The sequence below is a fragment of the Triticum urartu genome, chromosome 1 (assembly GCF_003073215.2).
Source record: "Triticum urartu cultivar G1812 chromosome 1, Tu2.1, whole genome shotgun sequence".
Taxonomy (NCBI): Eukaryota; Viridiplantae; Streptophyta; class Magnoliopsida; order Poales; family Poaceae; genus Triticum; species Triticum urartu.
This window is the reverse complement of record NC_053022.1, coordinates 526,659,680-526,676,470: the sequence shown is the minus strand read 5'-3', so window position 1 is coordinate 526,676,470 and position 16,791 is coordinate 526,659,680. Positions and strand designations below refer to the sequence as shown.

General features: G+C 44.5%; 1 protein-coding gene, 1 long non-coding RNA gene and 9 other non-coding genes across 11 annotated transcripts; all 11 read left to right on the top strand.

Moving 5' to 3' along the window:
* The first annotated feature begins 2,270 nt into the window (after positions 1 to 2,270).
* LOC125525788 lies at positions 2,271 to 6,001 on the top strand. Its single transcript, XR_007291421.1, has 2 exons — positions 2,271 to 2,669; positions 5,292 to 6,001. It is a non-coding gene; the product is annotated as an uncharacterized LOC125525788 (long non-coding RNA).
* On the top strand, positions 2,737 to 2,835 carry LOC125533339. The gene has a single exon (XR_007294223.1). It is a non-coding gene; the product is annotated as a small nucleolar RNA Z43 (small nucleolar RNA).
* On the top strand, positions 3,411 to 3,497 carry LOC125533389. Its single transcript, XR_007294267.1, has one exon. It is a non-coding gene; the product is annotated as a small nucleolar RNA U31b (small nucleolar RNA).
* On the top strand, positions 3,682 to 3,783 carry LOC125533358. Its single transcript, XR_007294240.1, has one exon. It is a non-coding gene; the product is annotated as a small nucleolar RNA Z107/R87 (small nucleolar RNA).
* LOC125533435 lies at positions 3,863 to 3,958 on the top strand. Its single transcript, XR_007294308.1, has one exon. It is a non-coding gene; the product is annotated as a small nucleolar RNA R30/Z108 (small nucleolar RNA).
* Positions 4,011 to 4,103, top strand: LOC125533393. The gene has a single exon (XR_007294271.1). It is a non-coding gene; the product is annotated as a small nucleolar RNA snoR31 (small nucleolar RNA).
* Positions 4,145 to 4,242, top strand: LOC125533350. Its single transcript, XR_007294232.1, has one exon. It is a non-coding gene; the product is annotated as a small nucleolar RNA snoR31/Z110/Z27 (small nucleolar RNA).
* LOC125533362 lies at positions 4,284 to 4,364 on the top strand. Its single transcript, XR_007294243.1, has one exon. It is a non-coding gene; the product is annotated as a small nucleolar RNA snoR77Y (small nucleolar RNA).
* LOC125533342 lies at positions 4,423 to 4,602 on the top strand. The gene has a single exon (XR_007294226.1). It is a non-coding gene; the product is annotated as a small nucleolar RNA Z112 (small nucleolar RNA).
* Positions 6,002 to 8,817: 2,816 nt separating the features above from the next.
* On the top strand, positions 8,818 to 8,903 carry LOC125533390. Its single transcript, XR_007294268.1, has one exon. It is a non-coding gene; the product is annotated as a small nucleolar RNA U31b (small nucleolar RNA).
* A 3,702-nt stretch (positions 8,904 to 12,605) lies between these two features.
* On the top strand, positions 12,606 to 15,885 carry LOC125525781 (probable WRKY transcription factor 24). Its single transcript, XM_048690794.1, has 2 exons — positions 12,606 to 13,264; positions 15,404 to 15,885. Exons 1-2 carry the CDS (start codon positions 12,762 to 12,764, stop codon positions 15,579 to 15,581), a joined length of 681 nt encoding a protein of 226 aa, XP_048546751.1. The 5' UTR covers positions 12,606 to 12,761; the 3' UTR covers positions 15,582 to 15,885.
* Positions 15,886 to 16,791: the final 906 nt, after the last annotated feature.

Here is a 16,791-nt window from a genome sequence, read left to right as displayed (position 1 = left end):
AGGTCCGAGTCGGACAGACCCAACTATGAGACGCAGCGATATGTCATTTGTGAGTCTCTAGTACAACATATGTTCTATGTCCTAAGACCTGAGCTGGCGCATGTACTTGGTATGGTAACAGACTTGCTTTGGGTCAACCAAACGCTACTCCGTGACTGGACAGTTACAAAGGTAGGTTACGGGCTTGTCCAGACCCATGCCGCGAGACATGGTCGAGCAATATGGGATTTGCCCCTCCGATAAGGAGAGATATAATCTGGGCCCCTCGTGTGATCCGACCAGGATAAGCATGGCCATGCGACAAGGATTATGAGATAATCTGGTTTGTGGTCGGCATCACTGGAACGAGAAAGAGGTCGGGCTAGCACAAGGATGGCAGACTCGCCTTGAGCCCGACAACATATATCGTGTGGCAAAAGGAATGGAAGTGTGATGTACAGGTTCGCCTAACCAGCTTCATCGTCAGCTTGGTGGTCGGCACGCCTTGCTAGAGGCCGCTACCAGCCATGTAGTCCGGATGTGATCCGAACTGCGACCAAGCCGGCTTGAACCTAAGGGGTCACGCGCTTAAGGAAAGGAACCTACGAGGTCGGATCCGAGGACACTGGTCGGATGTGATCCGAGCTGTATTCGGATTGTGGCCGGGTAGACTTAAGGGCTTTAGGGTTCGTGCGAGGCCCAAGTATTGAGCCCGCGACGGACACCTATATAAAGTGGGGTGCGGCAAACTCATGCGGTTGATCGCTTCGGCACTGTCACTAGGGTTTGCATGTGTTACGAATAGATACCTCCACTCGCCGCCGGTTGTGTGATCGGACCTAGCAGTCCGCCGCATGATGTTCCTCCTGCATGCGTGGATACCGTTAAAGGCGGTGCACTTGCGCCGCTCCGGCGAACCTGTACGTGGGACCGACGACCGGCTGTACGAGGGAGATCGTACGAGGAGGAGACGATCCACGCGGACGCGCTGCCCCAACTCTTCTTCCGCTACACGGTACTGCGCGTCTAGTGGTAACAAACTGTGATCCATTTCCCGTAGCATATTCTTGGTTGTTCTGCGCGTAGAAAAATTTTAAATTTACAGTCGACGCACCCTACCGTAGATCCCAACAAAGGAGTCAACAAGTATCATGCCTATCATCGTGCATAGAATTTTACTTATGCTAATCTTATTGTTGAAAAAGAAAGGCTTCCTAGTCAGCCAACCTCTATCAGATTTGCAATGTCATTAGATAATTTTCTTATAGCCCCCTGCGAGTCTGCATGCTGATTTTCCCCCCAACAAGATCCAACATCACTGCCTTTATAAATAAAGGAACTCACTCGCAAAAAATTATAAAGCAACTCAAAGTGGTGCTGTCAATTCACAGGGTACTCTCTAACCTTGTTTGCATTCATGAGTTGCAGCTACAATCTCGGACCATGCCTCCATTATAAATACATCTTATTCATAAATTTGTTTAGGTATGGTTGCAAATCTTGCAAAAGATCGATGCTTCAACACTGACCTTTGTGGGAGCATGAACTGAACACCACCATAATCTAGAAAAGAAACAAGTTCCTTATAAGGAAAAAGAAACAAATGGCATGGAGATGAATAATATTTGTAGTTCTTCGCTTGTAAGCAACACCAAAATAAGCTGAAGCTTACACTGGTTTTGGCAAATTTCCACCAAATCTTAAACTAATGCCTAATCTGAAACGAAGAGGACATCAAACCTCCAAGGGAAGAGGAAACTAAAATAATGCGTGTCTTCTCTTTTGTTTCATTCAAAGCTAGAGGAAACTAAAATCTGAGACATTTGTAAACTCCACAAAACATGAAGGTGGATCAGATTGCAAAGTACCTCCACATTGCAGTAAAAGGTACTGGTAAAAAATGTAATAGATAAAAAGATCTGGTAAAGAACCTAGATCGAGGGTATAGAAAATCAAAAACCCAATAGATACATACTCCCTCCGTTCTTAAATATTTGTCTTTCTAGAGATTTTAATAAGTGATTACATATGAAACAAAATGAGTGAATCTGCACTTTAAAATATGTCTATATACATCCGTATGTGGTAGTCTATTTGAAATCTCTAAAAAGACAAATATTTAGGAATGGAGGGAGTGCAATTGATTCTAAAAAAATACAATCGAATGAAAATCTAAGCAGGTGCCACTAAACTCTCCTCTTGGTACTCTTGTGCAAATTGAACACAAACAATCCAGCCTGAAAAAATGGAAGCATAAATGCATACATTATGAGCTTACCGCGGCGGCACCGCTAATTTGGGAATCAAATATACCATACACATTTTTAACTTCATCTTACAAATGAACTTAAAAACTGGAGTTTGAAATATGAACAGCCAAGAAATGTCATATGTAGGATCGGTTATAAAAAAATCTTTTGCGGCATGAGAAATACATAAATGGATAAAAACAATTAAATTCAATTTACCGGCACTCAAAGACAGAAATAAAAATAAAAGCGATGGGTTCGTGGGCCCCATCGGTCGTGGTCTATGGGCCGAGCAGATTACACCAGGTTACCCGCGATAGGCTAGAGCCCACTTGAAGGGGAGCCACGGCATGGGTCGGCCGGGCCGGGCACCTCTGCGAAGCGAAACCCTAACCACCAGCGAAGAGACCTTCCCCACGCCGCCACCTCCCGTCTCAACAGGTTCCCTCCCCCCTCTCCTCTCTCTGCGTTCTACTTTGAGGGATTTTACCTGTTTTTGCATCCGGTTTGACGCTGGTGACGATTGATATTTGGTCTCATTCGTCGTAACTGGCATTCATTTCCCTTGCCGACCATCCCGCTGTATAACCACCCATATTCTGAGTTTGACATGTGAATTCTTTTTATTGATTGTCTAGGAGTAATAGACAAGCATATGTCTCAATTCAATTCCCTTAATGAGGAAAGTATAATTAACAATGAGGTCCAAATATGTTTGTTTTTGTAGTTCAGTAAACAAAAGTCTTTAGCTCCTAGCTGACGACCTTTAGCTTGCTCGTGTAGTTTCAATTCTAACTGCACATGAGAAACCATATCCTAAATTGAAGTTTTTTTTTGCTTGGATTTTGAGCATTGATGCGAAAATTCACTCACTATGAACTATCTGGTGTGATTATCAATCGCTACTTCCTTACTGAGCTCCTTTCCGTTGACTTTTGCTTGACGTCATTGTGAGATGTCTTCCAGGTATTCTTTAAATATATAAACTAAGAACCTGTTTGTAAGATAGCAATTCACAAATTGTTGGACAATTTGAAATCCTTTTAGAACTTTCATGTAGTACCAGCTGTAATAATTATGTAGAGTACAAGATGATACGAATTGAGATAAAACAGAGCAGGTATAGTTGGAATGATTGAGGAGCATAGTTAGCCAATTTTGAATTGGCTATATTGTAGCTATGAGAATGATGAGTTCATATTTGTCGCACCAGTCTTAGGATCTGCTTCGGTGGATCTGTGTCGATTGACATACTTATGAATCTAACTCTGTAGATGAAATTTGACTGCATAGTGGTTGTATGGTGCTATGCTTAAATCGGTACTGTTAGTTGTTCAAAATAAAACAGGAATTTTATTTTTGAGATATCGTGCTTTCGTGAAGCCTTTGATGATTAGTGTGAACCTTCCTCATTTGGTTCGATACTCTTTCTGGACTTTTCTTTTCCTTGGATGATTGCGGTGACGATTTGCAAATTTCAAGCTCAACAGACCAATCGCAGGTTTTCTCTCAGGAGTTGATTTGTATGCCGATTATCCCGCTGAACCAAGCCATCTGATACTTGATTTTGTTAGTCCGCCCTCCATTGTTGTTTCCCCTTTCGTGTGTTTGATGTGTGTGTTTGCTTTGGAGGACTTAGTTGCGATGAGGATAACAAGCTCCCTCTTCTGAAAGCATTGACGACATCGCTGGCAGAATCGAACCAATTAAACATTGCCACCACTGAGCAACTATGTATCTTTCTTCACTGTTATTCATCGTTTGCTTCTTACAAGATCTGTTTGGATCGTGAGGAGGTATTGATGCATAATCCAACACTTGATCCGAGGGTTGCTTGAGCCGCCCATATGATGTCATCTTTGCAACTGAATCCATTAGAGATCAGCGTTTCCGTTGTTTTGCTTCTTTATTCCGTTAGTCTCATGGGATGAAACCTTGAAACAATCTTAAGACACCTTCTGACACAGTGCTTATTTACCTGTGAATGAGAAGGCATTTATATTCTGATGATATGCCTTGTTTCCACCGATTTTATTTGGAGCTATAATGCAATTGAAGCCCATGATGATTAGCTTTTTGTTGGAATTACCGTCAGATTCTGAATGACGATATTTTTGCGGCTTTCTGAGGCTTAATACCAATAGCTTCAGGTCCTAGTATAGTTTGTATAGTTAATTTTGTCCATTCTTAAATTATCCTGGTGAAGATTCTCAGACCATAGGAAGTGCCGTAGGACACTGTAAACAACGGCTGCTTCTCTCCACTGCAAGTGTCCTCCTTCGCCCATAACCTTTGTTGTTTGTGGGCTGGAATTTCCATTTGCAGCTGGTTTGGTTCAGCTGTGTGCGTGATTTTAAGTGGGTCTCTGAGGGATTCTCTTTGATCTTGTTTGCTCTGTTTTTTGCATTGTATCTAATTTTTTGTTGGTAGTAACCTGAGACTGTATTTTGGTTGGTCTACTGAACCATTTATTGTGATTAAATTTTGTTACGACTAGCTAACAAGTTGTGGTCAATATGATTTGAGGATATGTTATGGCGATGAGATAAATTTAAGGCTTGTTTCTCAAACATTCGCAGTTGCCGCCTAAGAGCTTTTGCCCAGCCAGACTTTAGAGTTAATGCTGCTAATTTCTTCTGAGCCTTGTTAACATCCCCATTTGTTTCTATTTTACTTCGCTGTCTTCACTTATTCTTTGCATTGCAAATGTTGATAAATTTAAAACTTGTTTTTTTTTCTCAAAACAATAGCAGTTGCCGCCTAAGACTCCTCTTTGATGCTTTCATTTTTATGTGTTAGTGTTTCATTTGTTTGACTTGGGAATCACTGTCCCATTGTTTGGCCGCCATTCTCTTGGTGCATCTGAGTTTACAACGCTCCCGAGAGGTAAACCGGGTGGCGCTTAGAGTGCAAATCTGTCTAGATGGATCTTTGGTTACGCTTGCCCCCAAATTCCAGTTTAATCTCTGTTATATCGGTTTCTTTTGTTTGCTTTTTGTTGTCTGTATAATTCTAGTTCTTGTGGGACTGCTGATTTAGCGATTTGAACCATTTTTGGTGCAGTGATCACTGATGGGAAATCCCCTCCTATACACCCATAGAATCTGAGCACCAACAAACAATCTTTTCTCGGATTCCTCTGATCGAAGCATGAAGATGCACCGCGCATGCAAAATCTGTGGAGAAATAGGACACACTGATAAGGAACACCAAGATGGATGCCCCTATTGTGAAGCGAGTCACTTGGGTGAAGAATGTCCCACTACGCGAGTCACCTGTTTCATGTGTGAAGGGACTAACCACAATCCAGCCCAGTGTCGTCTACTCACCACGACACAAGAAGTGGTTCAGCAACAGAGGAAAGGAATGAAGAAGGCTGTCCAGGAAATCATCATGAAGAGAAGGGCTTTAGTTACTTGCCATAAGTGTAGGAGCAAGGGGCACTACGCCAGCGTGTGTCCAGAAGTGATAACAGAGAGAGAAAGATGGGCGCGCTACTCCAGCCCGTGTCCAGAAAAGAAAAGAGGGAGAGGGAGATGGGAAGCTTGGAGCAAACAAGCGCCATGACTTGTCAGTAGTAATTTGTTTGATATTTTCCTTTGTGTAAGAATTCATTCAGTAACTATTCCAAGGGAGCTAATGTTAGTTATTGGAGGATAGCTATCTGAGGCAAGCAATAAGGGTATTAGGAGACCTTTTAGGTTATCTTGGAGATGTTGGGTTGAGACGTGCAATGGCCATGGACGAGAGACTTTACACTTCCTGTGTTGTGACGACTTTCTAGCGATGTGATTGCGATTTCTTTTGTGAGCAGAATATGACTAGTGGGTCCTTGCGCGGTGCTTCGCTGGTATGTTAATGTGCTGGGTTTTTTTTTTGTATTTGGCGTGAACTTGTGCACTGGGCGCTTCACTTGTACATCGTGCTGGTTTTGCATATTTATAAGCTAGTCATTCTACATGGATCTTCACCCTTGTACTACGGTGTTGATGGTGTGGACATTATTCCTCAGCCGTGGATGGCCAAGCTCGTTTTGGTTCGAGCTATCTTTATAGCCGGCTCCTGGATGCACTGACAGGTTTTGTCTCTCCCCCTTTTGTAGTTTGGATGACTAACTGCGAACTTGAACAAAAGTCTTTAGCATGGCTTGATTGTGTAGTTTCAATTCTAATTGCATATGAGAAACTATATCCAATGCATTCGTGCCCCCTCGACCCCCGCGTCGCCTAGCTCGGGCGACATGGGGGAACCTAGCGCCGCCGCCACAAAGCTCTCCTCCCCCCACTCCCCCGCATCGCCGCCGCCGGAGGGGCCGCCGGCGAAGCCCGCGCGTGCCCCAGGGAGGGTGGCAGCGGGGCGTTTTCTCCTCTTCCGCGGTAGCGCGCGCGGCGGCTGCATCTTCCCGACGGCGCGGGCGGCTGGCGGGGTTGCGGGGACGGTGTTTGCGCGGGGAGCGGCTGGATCCTGGCCGGGCTTGGTCGGATCTGGCTTCTCCGCCCTCGGTGGCTGCGGCGGAGTGGCGCGCGACGCGTCAGCGGGCTGGTGCTCGGCAGCTCCATGGAGGGGTTGTTGGCACCGGCGAGGGGCTGCAGCGGGCGGCATGCATCGACGACGTGGTGCTTGGCGGCTCCATGGTGGAGCTGTGAGGTCTAACGGGTATCGATGGCTGGCATCCGGGGCGGCGGTCCGGGAAGGTGGTTGACGTGTCGGCGGCTATGGAGTTCGCGCGGGCGACGCAGCGGCCGTGGTGTGTTGGTGGTGGGAGGCTCGTCCTGCCTGTCTAGGCAGCTCGGCGACGGCGGTTCTTCGGCAGGTCATAGCTCCGGCGGCTCGGGCTGTGGCGTCTGCGTGCGCGTGGTCTTTGGACCATCAGATCTGGCCGGCAGGAGGGTACAAGGTGGCAGTCTGCCCTTCCCTGCCCGGAGGACGGGCATCAGTCTTCGTGCCGATGGTTTGCCATGGTTGACTCGACAGCAAGGCGTGGTGGTGGTCCCTGCACGGTCATGGCGCTGTGGTTGTGCAGGGGTGCGCGGGTCAGTGGAGTTGCTTGCGTGAGAGCGGTGGTGTCGATGATTTGAGCGAATGCTTGGCCGGTTCTTGCTGGCCGCACGGGCGCCGCTTTCTTCTTTGGAGGCGCCGTCGAGGTGATTTGGGCATCCTTCGCTCTCGGGTCAAGATCTTCGGGCGAAAGTTATGATCCTGGTTAGATCAGGCGGCGGCTTCGTCTTCAATGTCGTATTCCCTTTTGGGGGCGCCGTCTTGAAGATCTTGGTCCCATTTGTGATTCCTGCAGGCTGGATGTGCACTACATTGCGGTCGGCAGGTGCCCGACCGGCGATGAGGTGGTGTGGCGTTGCGACGTGTGTGGCAACGACGATGGTAGCGAGGAGAGACGGGTCGCGACTTGTCCTTCTGATGCCGAAGGTCCGGTGCGCCAATGGGTGTGCCTATGTTGGCTTCTGGCTGTGACAGAGAATTCGGAGCTGCGAGCGGCGAGGCCACGGCGGCAACGATGACTCCATGAGGGCGGTTTTCAACGAGCGGTGCTCTTCGGGTGTTGCGCTGGACTAGGTCGGTGCGAGGCTTGTAAATTTCTCATGTGATGCTCGTTGGCAAAATCGGAGCTGCCATGTCCTCGACGCTGCGGTCGACTTTTGGCGTTGCTTTGTTGTTCGGTGCTACCTCTCGACGGTTGTGTCGTTGGTTGTGTCGTGATTTTGTTGGTAGCCAGGTCGTCCGTGTGTGCCCTTTGTAGGGTTTGTAATTTAGGTTTTTGTCCGGTTTTCCTCTAATTAATCGAACAACTCTCTTCTTCTTAATCAATGAAAATGACAAATCTTTTGTCTTGTTTCAAAAAAAAAACTATATCCCAAATTGAAGATTTTTTTGCTTGGATTTGGAGCAATCATGTGAAAATTCACTCAATATGATATATCAGGTGTGATTATCAAACTCTATGTTCTTACTTTTTTCGGAAAGGTGGATAATCCCCGGCCTCTACATCGGAAGATCCACCCAGCCATATATTATTCATTATTGAAAGTCCAGCAGCCGAACAAATTCGACCTGGAAAAGAAATCCGAGGCCGCATGCATCATGACAGTAACTCCACCATACAACCACTAACCATAACGTAAATGACTAAAATAAAGCGAGAAATATACAACTCCTACACTAAGCCTTGAAGAAGAAATCGCCGCAAGTGCGCCGATGATGATGAGTCTAGCCCTAGGTTGATCTCGGGATTTTCATCTCCAAAGCCAAGCTTCAAGCCACCACCATCAAAAGAAAACAACGCAGGCATGTGTTGATATATAACCTGATCAGAGATCTAGTGTTTCCATCGGAGAGCACATACTCGTCGTTGAAGCCGCCTCAACCATCATCACTTGTCTAGCTACTGAAACCTCGCTAACCTTGATGTTATTGAGTCAGTTTGCAAGAGGCAAGTTCTTTGCAAATTGTTGGACAACTAAAATTCGTTCAGAATTTTCATGTCACGCTGGCTTAATCATTACGTAGAGTACATATAGTTGGAATGATAGAGGAACATAGCTACCCGATTGTGAATTGGCTATGTTGTAGTTATGAGAATGACGAGTTCATATTTGTCGCCCAGTCTTAGGTTATGCTTGGGTGGATCTGTGCTGATTGACATACTTATGTATCTGACTCTGTAGATGAAAAATTTGAAGTCTTAGCCGCGAGAGAAAAAAGAGAGGGTGAATTGGTCGTTTATTTTGTTTGACATGACCATGGGGTAAAACTAAAACTCATGTGGGTGTCAAAAATACATAAATAATGTTTGGAAATTTTTTAAGGAAATTTTAGAGGAAAATAAATATGGTAACCCTATAAATACCATTTCCAGCCTTTTCAAAAAGGAACTTTAATAAATAATTTAAAATTTTATTTTTTGGAGGAATAGTAATCTTATATATAATAGACCTCAGAAATAAATTTTAATTAATTATTTTTTTGAAAATATAAATACTTTTAGTTAAAACCTCTTCCTTTTTGAAAAACAAAAAGTTTATTGGCTTTTTGGACAAAATAAATTTCAATACAAATAGTTTTGGGCTCTACCCACATGACATGATAGTTAGAAAATATTTGGGCCACATGATTGGAAGAGGATAACTAGAGGAATTTCTATGACTTAAGATCCAACGGAAACACCAAATAAAACAATTAAAAGTAACACTAAAATCAAACAAGGCAATAATAATACTCTAAAAAGTTGAGCGAAGTAACACAAAACACATGATATGAAAGGTACCCCATGTCGAAGGTTATTTTCATAACAACAAGAATTCTTGTGTTTTTTCTGCAGAGCAACTAAATAAGATGTATTATAGATTCACGATGTTTTCAACTCTTGTAAGATTCGATATGACAATGAGTCAATGACATCCAATCCTATGGTTTTTATATTACTACCAATCTTGCATACCAAAGAGGCCCTTACACATACTGCTATTGCATGTTGGCTTCTGATGGTTTTGTAGGCAGACAGACAACAATCACTTAATGATAGGCGTCTACGTCAACTAAAGAATATGAGGATCAACTATAACCCCCCATTTTTAGGGAACTTAGAGGTTGTAGGATTAGTCCAAGGATCCATCAAGGATTGAAGTGAATCATGGAAACATAACTGAGTTGCACAATGTGTGATCCTCTTGCAGTTGAACTATTTTCCCTAATGTCATAACCTCAAAATATGATCACGTCAGAATAACAATTGTGATTCTCACCTAAAGATACGAAGCATGTCTGGGAAGCCAAAGAAATAATGTGCATGTCTCTTTCCTTGGCTACATTGGTCATGTCACCACTCACATCTCTAGTGCGCGCAAAGAGGAAAAATAGTATGACATGCAATCAGTTTCAAGAAATTCGGGATTCTTGTGGAACTCTTGCAATCGTTGACAATAAGATGGTTGTGGCATTCCAGCACCAAGGGTATGTGCGCCTTGCCATGTCATTTTTCTCCATCTAACCATTTTGATTTGTGAGTTTGATATGGGCTATTCTTCACCTTTTCGTTTAGTGGGTTGAGTTTGGGCTTTTTTTGCTTCATAATAGACCGCACATGGTGTTTTCTTATGGGACCCCATTGTTTTGACATTCGTAAAACTCGATCATGTGGTGTATTATTATTGTGTGCCAGCTTTTGAGAATTAAGTGGGTGAGATAGATGACAATCACTCGATAGGCTGGTACACTTGCAACAAATCATGAGGAGTAGTCAGAACTCCCCATTTCTATAGTGCTTAGAGGCTGCCGGTGCTGGTGAAAGAATGCACCTAAGTGTAAAGCAAACTAAAGAAACATAACCGACTTGTGTCTGATACTTGCTCAGTTGAATTATTTTTCCCAGTGCTGCTCATCCCTAAAGCATGACCACATAAGAATAGAAACTACAACAAGTTTTTTCTCACTTAAAGATATGAAGTTTGGGTGAACAGATAATGAAATAACATATATTTGTTTGCTTGGATACATGGGTCATATGTCACCACTCACACATCTGGTATATATAAAGAGTAAACAGTAGGTGTGACTTTATTTCAAATATTCACTTAGAGTGGTGTATAGTACGACATGTCTTATTCACTTATATCTAAGCACCAAGGTCACGCCTACGAGTCGGAGGCCAGACCATGCACCGGCTCGAACGGGTACAAATCAGTCCCCGCATGCTGCATCTGTTGTCGCTCGCCCATAGGAGATCACAAACATGTCGTTGCTTGAACCTCCATTGTGCAACCCAAAGCCACAAGATGCGTGCCCGCCACCGACCCCCAACACCATCACCATGCAGAGCATCTGGAGAATTGCCCCTCCACCATCATACACAAAGCCTGCCGACCTTCGTGACCAGGCGCTTCTGGAGACGATGAGAAGGAGAAGGGGGGTGCCCCCCTCGTTGCCGAGCTACATGGGGAGTAAGGAGAGGTGAGTTAAATTGGTCAGCTTGGACCTTTCTAATTTTGGCTCAACTCAGTACATGTCCCAACTTATTTTGGCTTCTGGCACAACAACACGTGAGTTTGCTCGCTATCCCACCCTTTATGGGTGGGATAGGAGCTCTCAAGAAGCACTTCTTTCTACTCTTTCTCAAAAAATGATTCATAAGATACTTTTGGACTTTGTCTCAAGGAGGATTTCTATGCTTTACTTGAGCTAGCATTTTGCAATTGTCAAATGCTGCTTATAGCAACCCTTATGATAGCGCTTACTCACTACAATCGCTCTTGGTGGGTCGGCCCATTAACTTGAGTGAAGTGCTCCTAGAGTGGTTTTGCGAAGATTCTGTCACCTGTTTGGAAGCTTCCACCCAATTTTTGGAAGCTTTCACTCTTTTTTTTCTTTTATGTGTTTTCCTTTTTTTGGGTTTTGACCCATTTAGTCTCTCTTTTTTTCATTTTCCTTTTTATTTTTGTTTATTTTTTCAATTTCCACCTTTTTTTTTTCCCTTTTTAAATTCATGAAAATACTTCTACATTTGTGAACATATTCTTTAATCGCAAACACTTTTCCATTTATTAATATTTTTCCAATCCATGGACAACTTTCTAAATTTTTTAATATTTTGAAGTTCACAAACGTTTTACAATTTTATTTTATTTTAAATTGATAACTGCCTTTAAAATTCGTGAATATTTTTTGAAGCGATGAACAAAATTTCTAATTCATGATTTTTTTAAAAATATTTTTTTACTTCACGGTAATTTTTATTAAATCTGTGTTTTTTCAAAAAAATCATCATTTTTTTCTAAACTAATAAAAAAATGATAGCCGCTTTTCCCTGATCAAAGACTAGAGTAGCCAGCGAAAAACAAAAGAAACTAGGGAGCGAAAGCTTGATGGGCCGACCCCCCAAAGACAGCGCATATCACACATTTCGTTGGGTCAGCCTGGCGATGGTAGTTTGAACTGCAAGGTCCTGGCCCGAGTTCCATAGTCCATAGTGTTTGTGTGACAGGGTCTTTTCTCAAAAAAAAAAAGTTTGTGTGACAGGTCAGACCGACGACATTTTGCCTTGACTTTTTGAGGTACGCGCGCACACAGATTTTTACATGCCCCCCACGTAACCCGATCTGGAGGGGACACGCACGCAGCCAGTACGTACGTGGGGATGTAAAAAACTAATCGAGGGCTCGTGCGTGCGCGCGGGGGCGGACGGGGCAGTTGAGCCGACCCGATCGGGTAGCTGGGAAACGGTTGCGATGTCGAGCTACGTAGCTCGTCCCCCTCACTCTCTCTCTCTCTCTCTCTCTCTCTCCCGTGGATCGCGTCCTTGGCTTGCATGCCGCAGCCAGCACGCTCGGTTTGCCCAACTCCTCTCACCTTCCCGTCTCACCCTCCGGTCACAGCTACCCGCAGCTAGCTGCAACCAACCGTCTATATACCACGGCGCCCCCTCGATGTCACACGCTGCGGTCACTCCTCCATCCATCGGTCTCCTCTCCGGCCGCCGGAGCAACCGATCGAGGCTGGGCGAGCGGCGTCACTTCCGTATCGGTGATGGAGAACTTGCGGGAGGGAGACGACCACCTGCAACTGCAAGGGGACGACGAGCTGTTCCGTCACTTCCAGTATATGCAGTCTCCGCCGCTGATGGAGCAGCAGCAGCCGCAGTCGTCGACGTGCGACTCTGCGGCTGATCATCTGGGTGGCCAGCCGGGGATGCCCATGCCCGGGCTGGTGGACTGGGCGTCTCTGCTTCTCCCGCTGGGGCCGGGCGCCGCCGCCGGGTCGACTTCGCAGCAGGTGGCGGCCGGTGTGGGCAGGGAGGAGATGGTGAGCGGGGCGGCGCCGCCGCCGCCGCCGGAGAGTGGTGCAGGGAGCAGTAGTGGCGTGGGAAGGGAGGAGACGAAAGGGAAGGGCAGTGCGCGCGGGCGGGGGAGCAGGAAGGCGAGCCGGCCGCGGTTCGCGTTCCAGACCAAGAGCGAGAACGACGTCCTCGACGACGGCTACCGGTGGAGGAAGTACGGCCAGAAGGCCGTCAAGAACAGCGCCTTCCCCAGGTACGTATATATGTTCATCGCTTCTTCTCGCCATGGCTAACGATCACTCGTGGTACGTACGTTGCAGGTTCGCATGTGACGTGCATGCATAAACTTGAAATTAATCAAACATGTTGCGTGTGCTCTTTGTGCCGACAGTAGACCATTTGTGTGTTTTGTGTACCCATTTTTTTTTTGCGGGGTGTTGTGTTTTGTGTAGATTACCTAGGTGCATAAGCTTAATTGGTTACCATCATCGTTAATTTGCACCCTAGCCCCTAGTTATATACTAACTGGTACCTGATGACGAAGGTCGGCCGTAGCAAGCGACAAAATGCTTCCAGGAGTTGAAAATAAAGATCGGATATTCTTATTGTAGGTGATCTCTCCACATGCAATTGATGCATGCATATCGGTTATCAACTATTGAAAGTTCGAAAAATAGACTCATAGTATGAGCAAGTAATCAATTCTCACATGAATAGCTAAGAACCTAGTAAGTCCAGCATTGACTTCTTTAGATGTGCCAATTAGACATTTTTTGCTAGTGCATTGTTTGTTCTTTGGCTTTGGTCCCCATCGTGATCCTACTAGCGACCTTATCAATGCCATTGGTTCTGATCTACATTTGGAAAGAAAGTAGGAGAACAGTGTCACGATAGTGTGGGAAAGACGGGGGCAATAAAAGACCCAATCGAGGAGGGAAGGGATATAACAACATGGGCTATGTGGTAAGGTACCTCAAAACTCAATATATCTAAGAAGAGGAGAGGGATATGGAGCTATAGACATATATGACAGGTTGACAGTTAGGCTAACCCTGCCAACAAACTTAAGGTGTCATGTGAACGGAAGTTTGGGTGTGATGGCCAAATGGTGAAGTTTGATTTGCACTATATTTGAGGAGAAACATGGTACAAACATATGCACTCATATACGCGCACGTGAACTCACCTCTATGACCCCCCCCCCCCTCCCCCGCTCCACACACACACTATCCTATGAGCACAGAGCACCTCCATGAGTTTGAGACGGTAAATCTTGAGATTGATGAAGTCATCAGAGGCATCATATAGTCGATGGGCACGCCCTTTCACACCGAAAGAATAGTGCCATAAATTTGAATAAATCTGCAAAGATGCAGGTACCCAGGCCAAGGTAGGACCTGAACTTGAACCCGATTAGACAAATTCCACCATAAGAGACCTAACCAACTTTGTCTTCCAGTTGCATAGACTATGGGAGTTTGAAAGACGGTAGACAAGTGACAATCCGAGGAATTGAAATAGGGATATAGGATAGTGTGCAACGACCACTTGGTCACTATACCTATTGAACGACCACTTTCCTCCCCCACCCCACACACGCAAGGCTTCTTGTACACCCTCACCTCCCCTTCTTCTTTCTCCCATCCACCACACCGATCCCACCTCAATCTGTAACCAACCAGCAATAGGGGATGCGGCGATGTACGGTCGGGGTGTTGGCGAGCCACAATTATGCATTCCACTAATTGGGAGGGGTGGGGAGGGGGATCGAGGTGCTCATAAGCTAGGCGTCGATCAACCACCTCTCCAGGTTGTCATCATTGTTGATGTTGGTCAACTCCTTCCTTGCCTTACTCTTCCTCCTTCATTCTCTATCCCCTCCTCTGGCCATTGAATTCTTCATTTCTTCCTGTCACGCCAGTGCATTCTTCCTCCTTTGTATCAGCAAGTGTTCAAGCGTTCGCTCCCAAATAATAGTCGCCCCACTGAAGATCCGATCCCTAGATTTTTCAAATTGTAATATGATTGGCCCTATTAGATAGACATTCAACAAACACACTCAATCAAATTGAAGCACATAGAATTCAATTTCGCAATTCAATTAGTGTGCTTTGTGAAACAGATGAAGTACTGAAAAGTTGTACACAAGTGTAATGTGTTGTAGCAACACATGCAAACACACACCACATGTCAGCCATGCAGTTACATGCACTGATTAATTGCTACAGCCGAACTGATAATGCAATGCCAAGTAGTTTTTTTTTTACTATGTGCCAAGTAATATTACTTTCAGCAGCTTGCTTAATAAGTTTTTTCTGCCTTAAAAGACATCACGTTCTGTCTTTCACCGACTAATACATGCATGCATGCCGACATTTGTGTGATGATCCAGGAGCTACTACCGGTGCACGCACCACACATGCAACGTGAAGAAGCAGGTGCAGCGGCTGGCCAAGGACACGAGCATCGTGGTGACCACGTACGAGGGCGTCCACAACCACCCCTGCGAGAAGCTCATGGAGGCCCTCAACCCCATCCTCAGGCAGCTTCAGTTCCTCTCACAGCTCTAACCAATCAACCGTCTGCATGTGGAGGAATGCGTACGAGAGTACGTACGTGACCTACAGCCCAGCATACTCAGTTCGGGAAGAGAAGGGATAACATGTCCTACCTCCCAGTTACTCACTATACAACTGATCTCTCTCCATGTATGTTGTATGTACTAACTCTTGTTTACATGCATGTAGAGATGAAGATGCATGTGATTCCATGCTAAAATACATGTATGATATGATACATATATAGTCGTCCTTGTAATTTGGTCGTTTAAATTGATAACACATTTACAAATTATCTATTTGTCATGGTTGCTTATTTTTGTGGTTAAAGAAGATATGAGAGAAACAAGGAAAAACACCTACTGTTTTTTTTTCTTGAGGTAAATACATTAGAAGTCTTACAACTTGCGCGCGATGGTCAGTTTGGTGCACAAACTTGTAAAATATGTGTTTCTGATCATCAAACTTGCGCGGGTGTGCAAATGCGGTTACATTTCCCGCGCGTGGGTGTATTTGCTGCCTACGTGGCATGCCAGTGTGGCAAGGACCATTGTCAGTGGCTAGTGCACGTGATGTTTTTTTTTGTAGAAACACCCTCTTTTTTTTTACTCTGTACAAAACCACTCCAACAATAGTTGCCCGCTGGGTCCCACCCATCAGTATTCGCTGTAAATATATTTGGCTGGAAAAATGGGACGGAGCAAGTTCGAAAAGGCGAACTCTTGTAATGGCGCTAACGACCTAACCACCACAACTGATCGTGCTTGCTATTTCATTTAGACTAATAAGGTATATCACGTCTTGGATAAAAGTACACATTCTGAATATATTTTCTTTTCTTTAGATTTTCAAATTTAAAATTATTCAGATTCAAACAATATTTCCGCTAATTTGTTCGAAAGAAAATTACGTACATTCCTTCTGCACTAAATTTTCTTTTATCTAGATTTTTTAATTTAAAATATTCGAATTCAAACAAAAAAATTATTTAATTTTTCTGGGGAAAACTTACATAAATTCATTCGGACCTATATTTTCTTTTATCAAGATTTTCCGATTTAAAATTATTCGAATTCAAACAAAATTTCCACTGATTTGTTCGAAGGAAATTTACATACATTCATTATGAACTATATTTATTTTATATAGCGTATTCTAATTCAAACAAAAATTAGATGATTTGTCCGGAAAAACAATTACATTCATTCTGACCCACATTTCC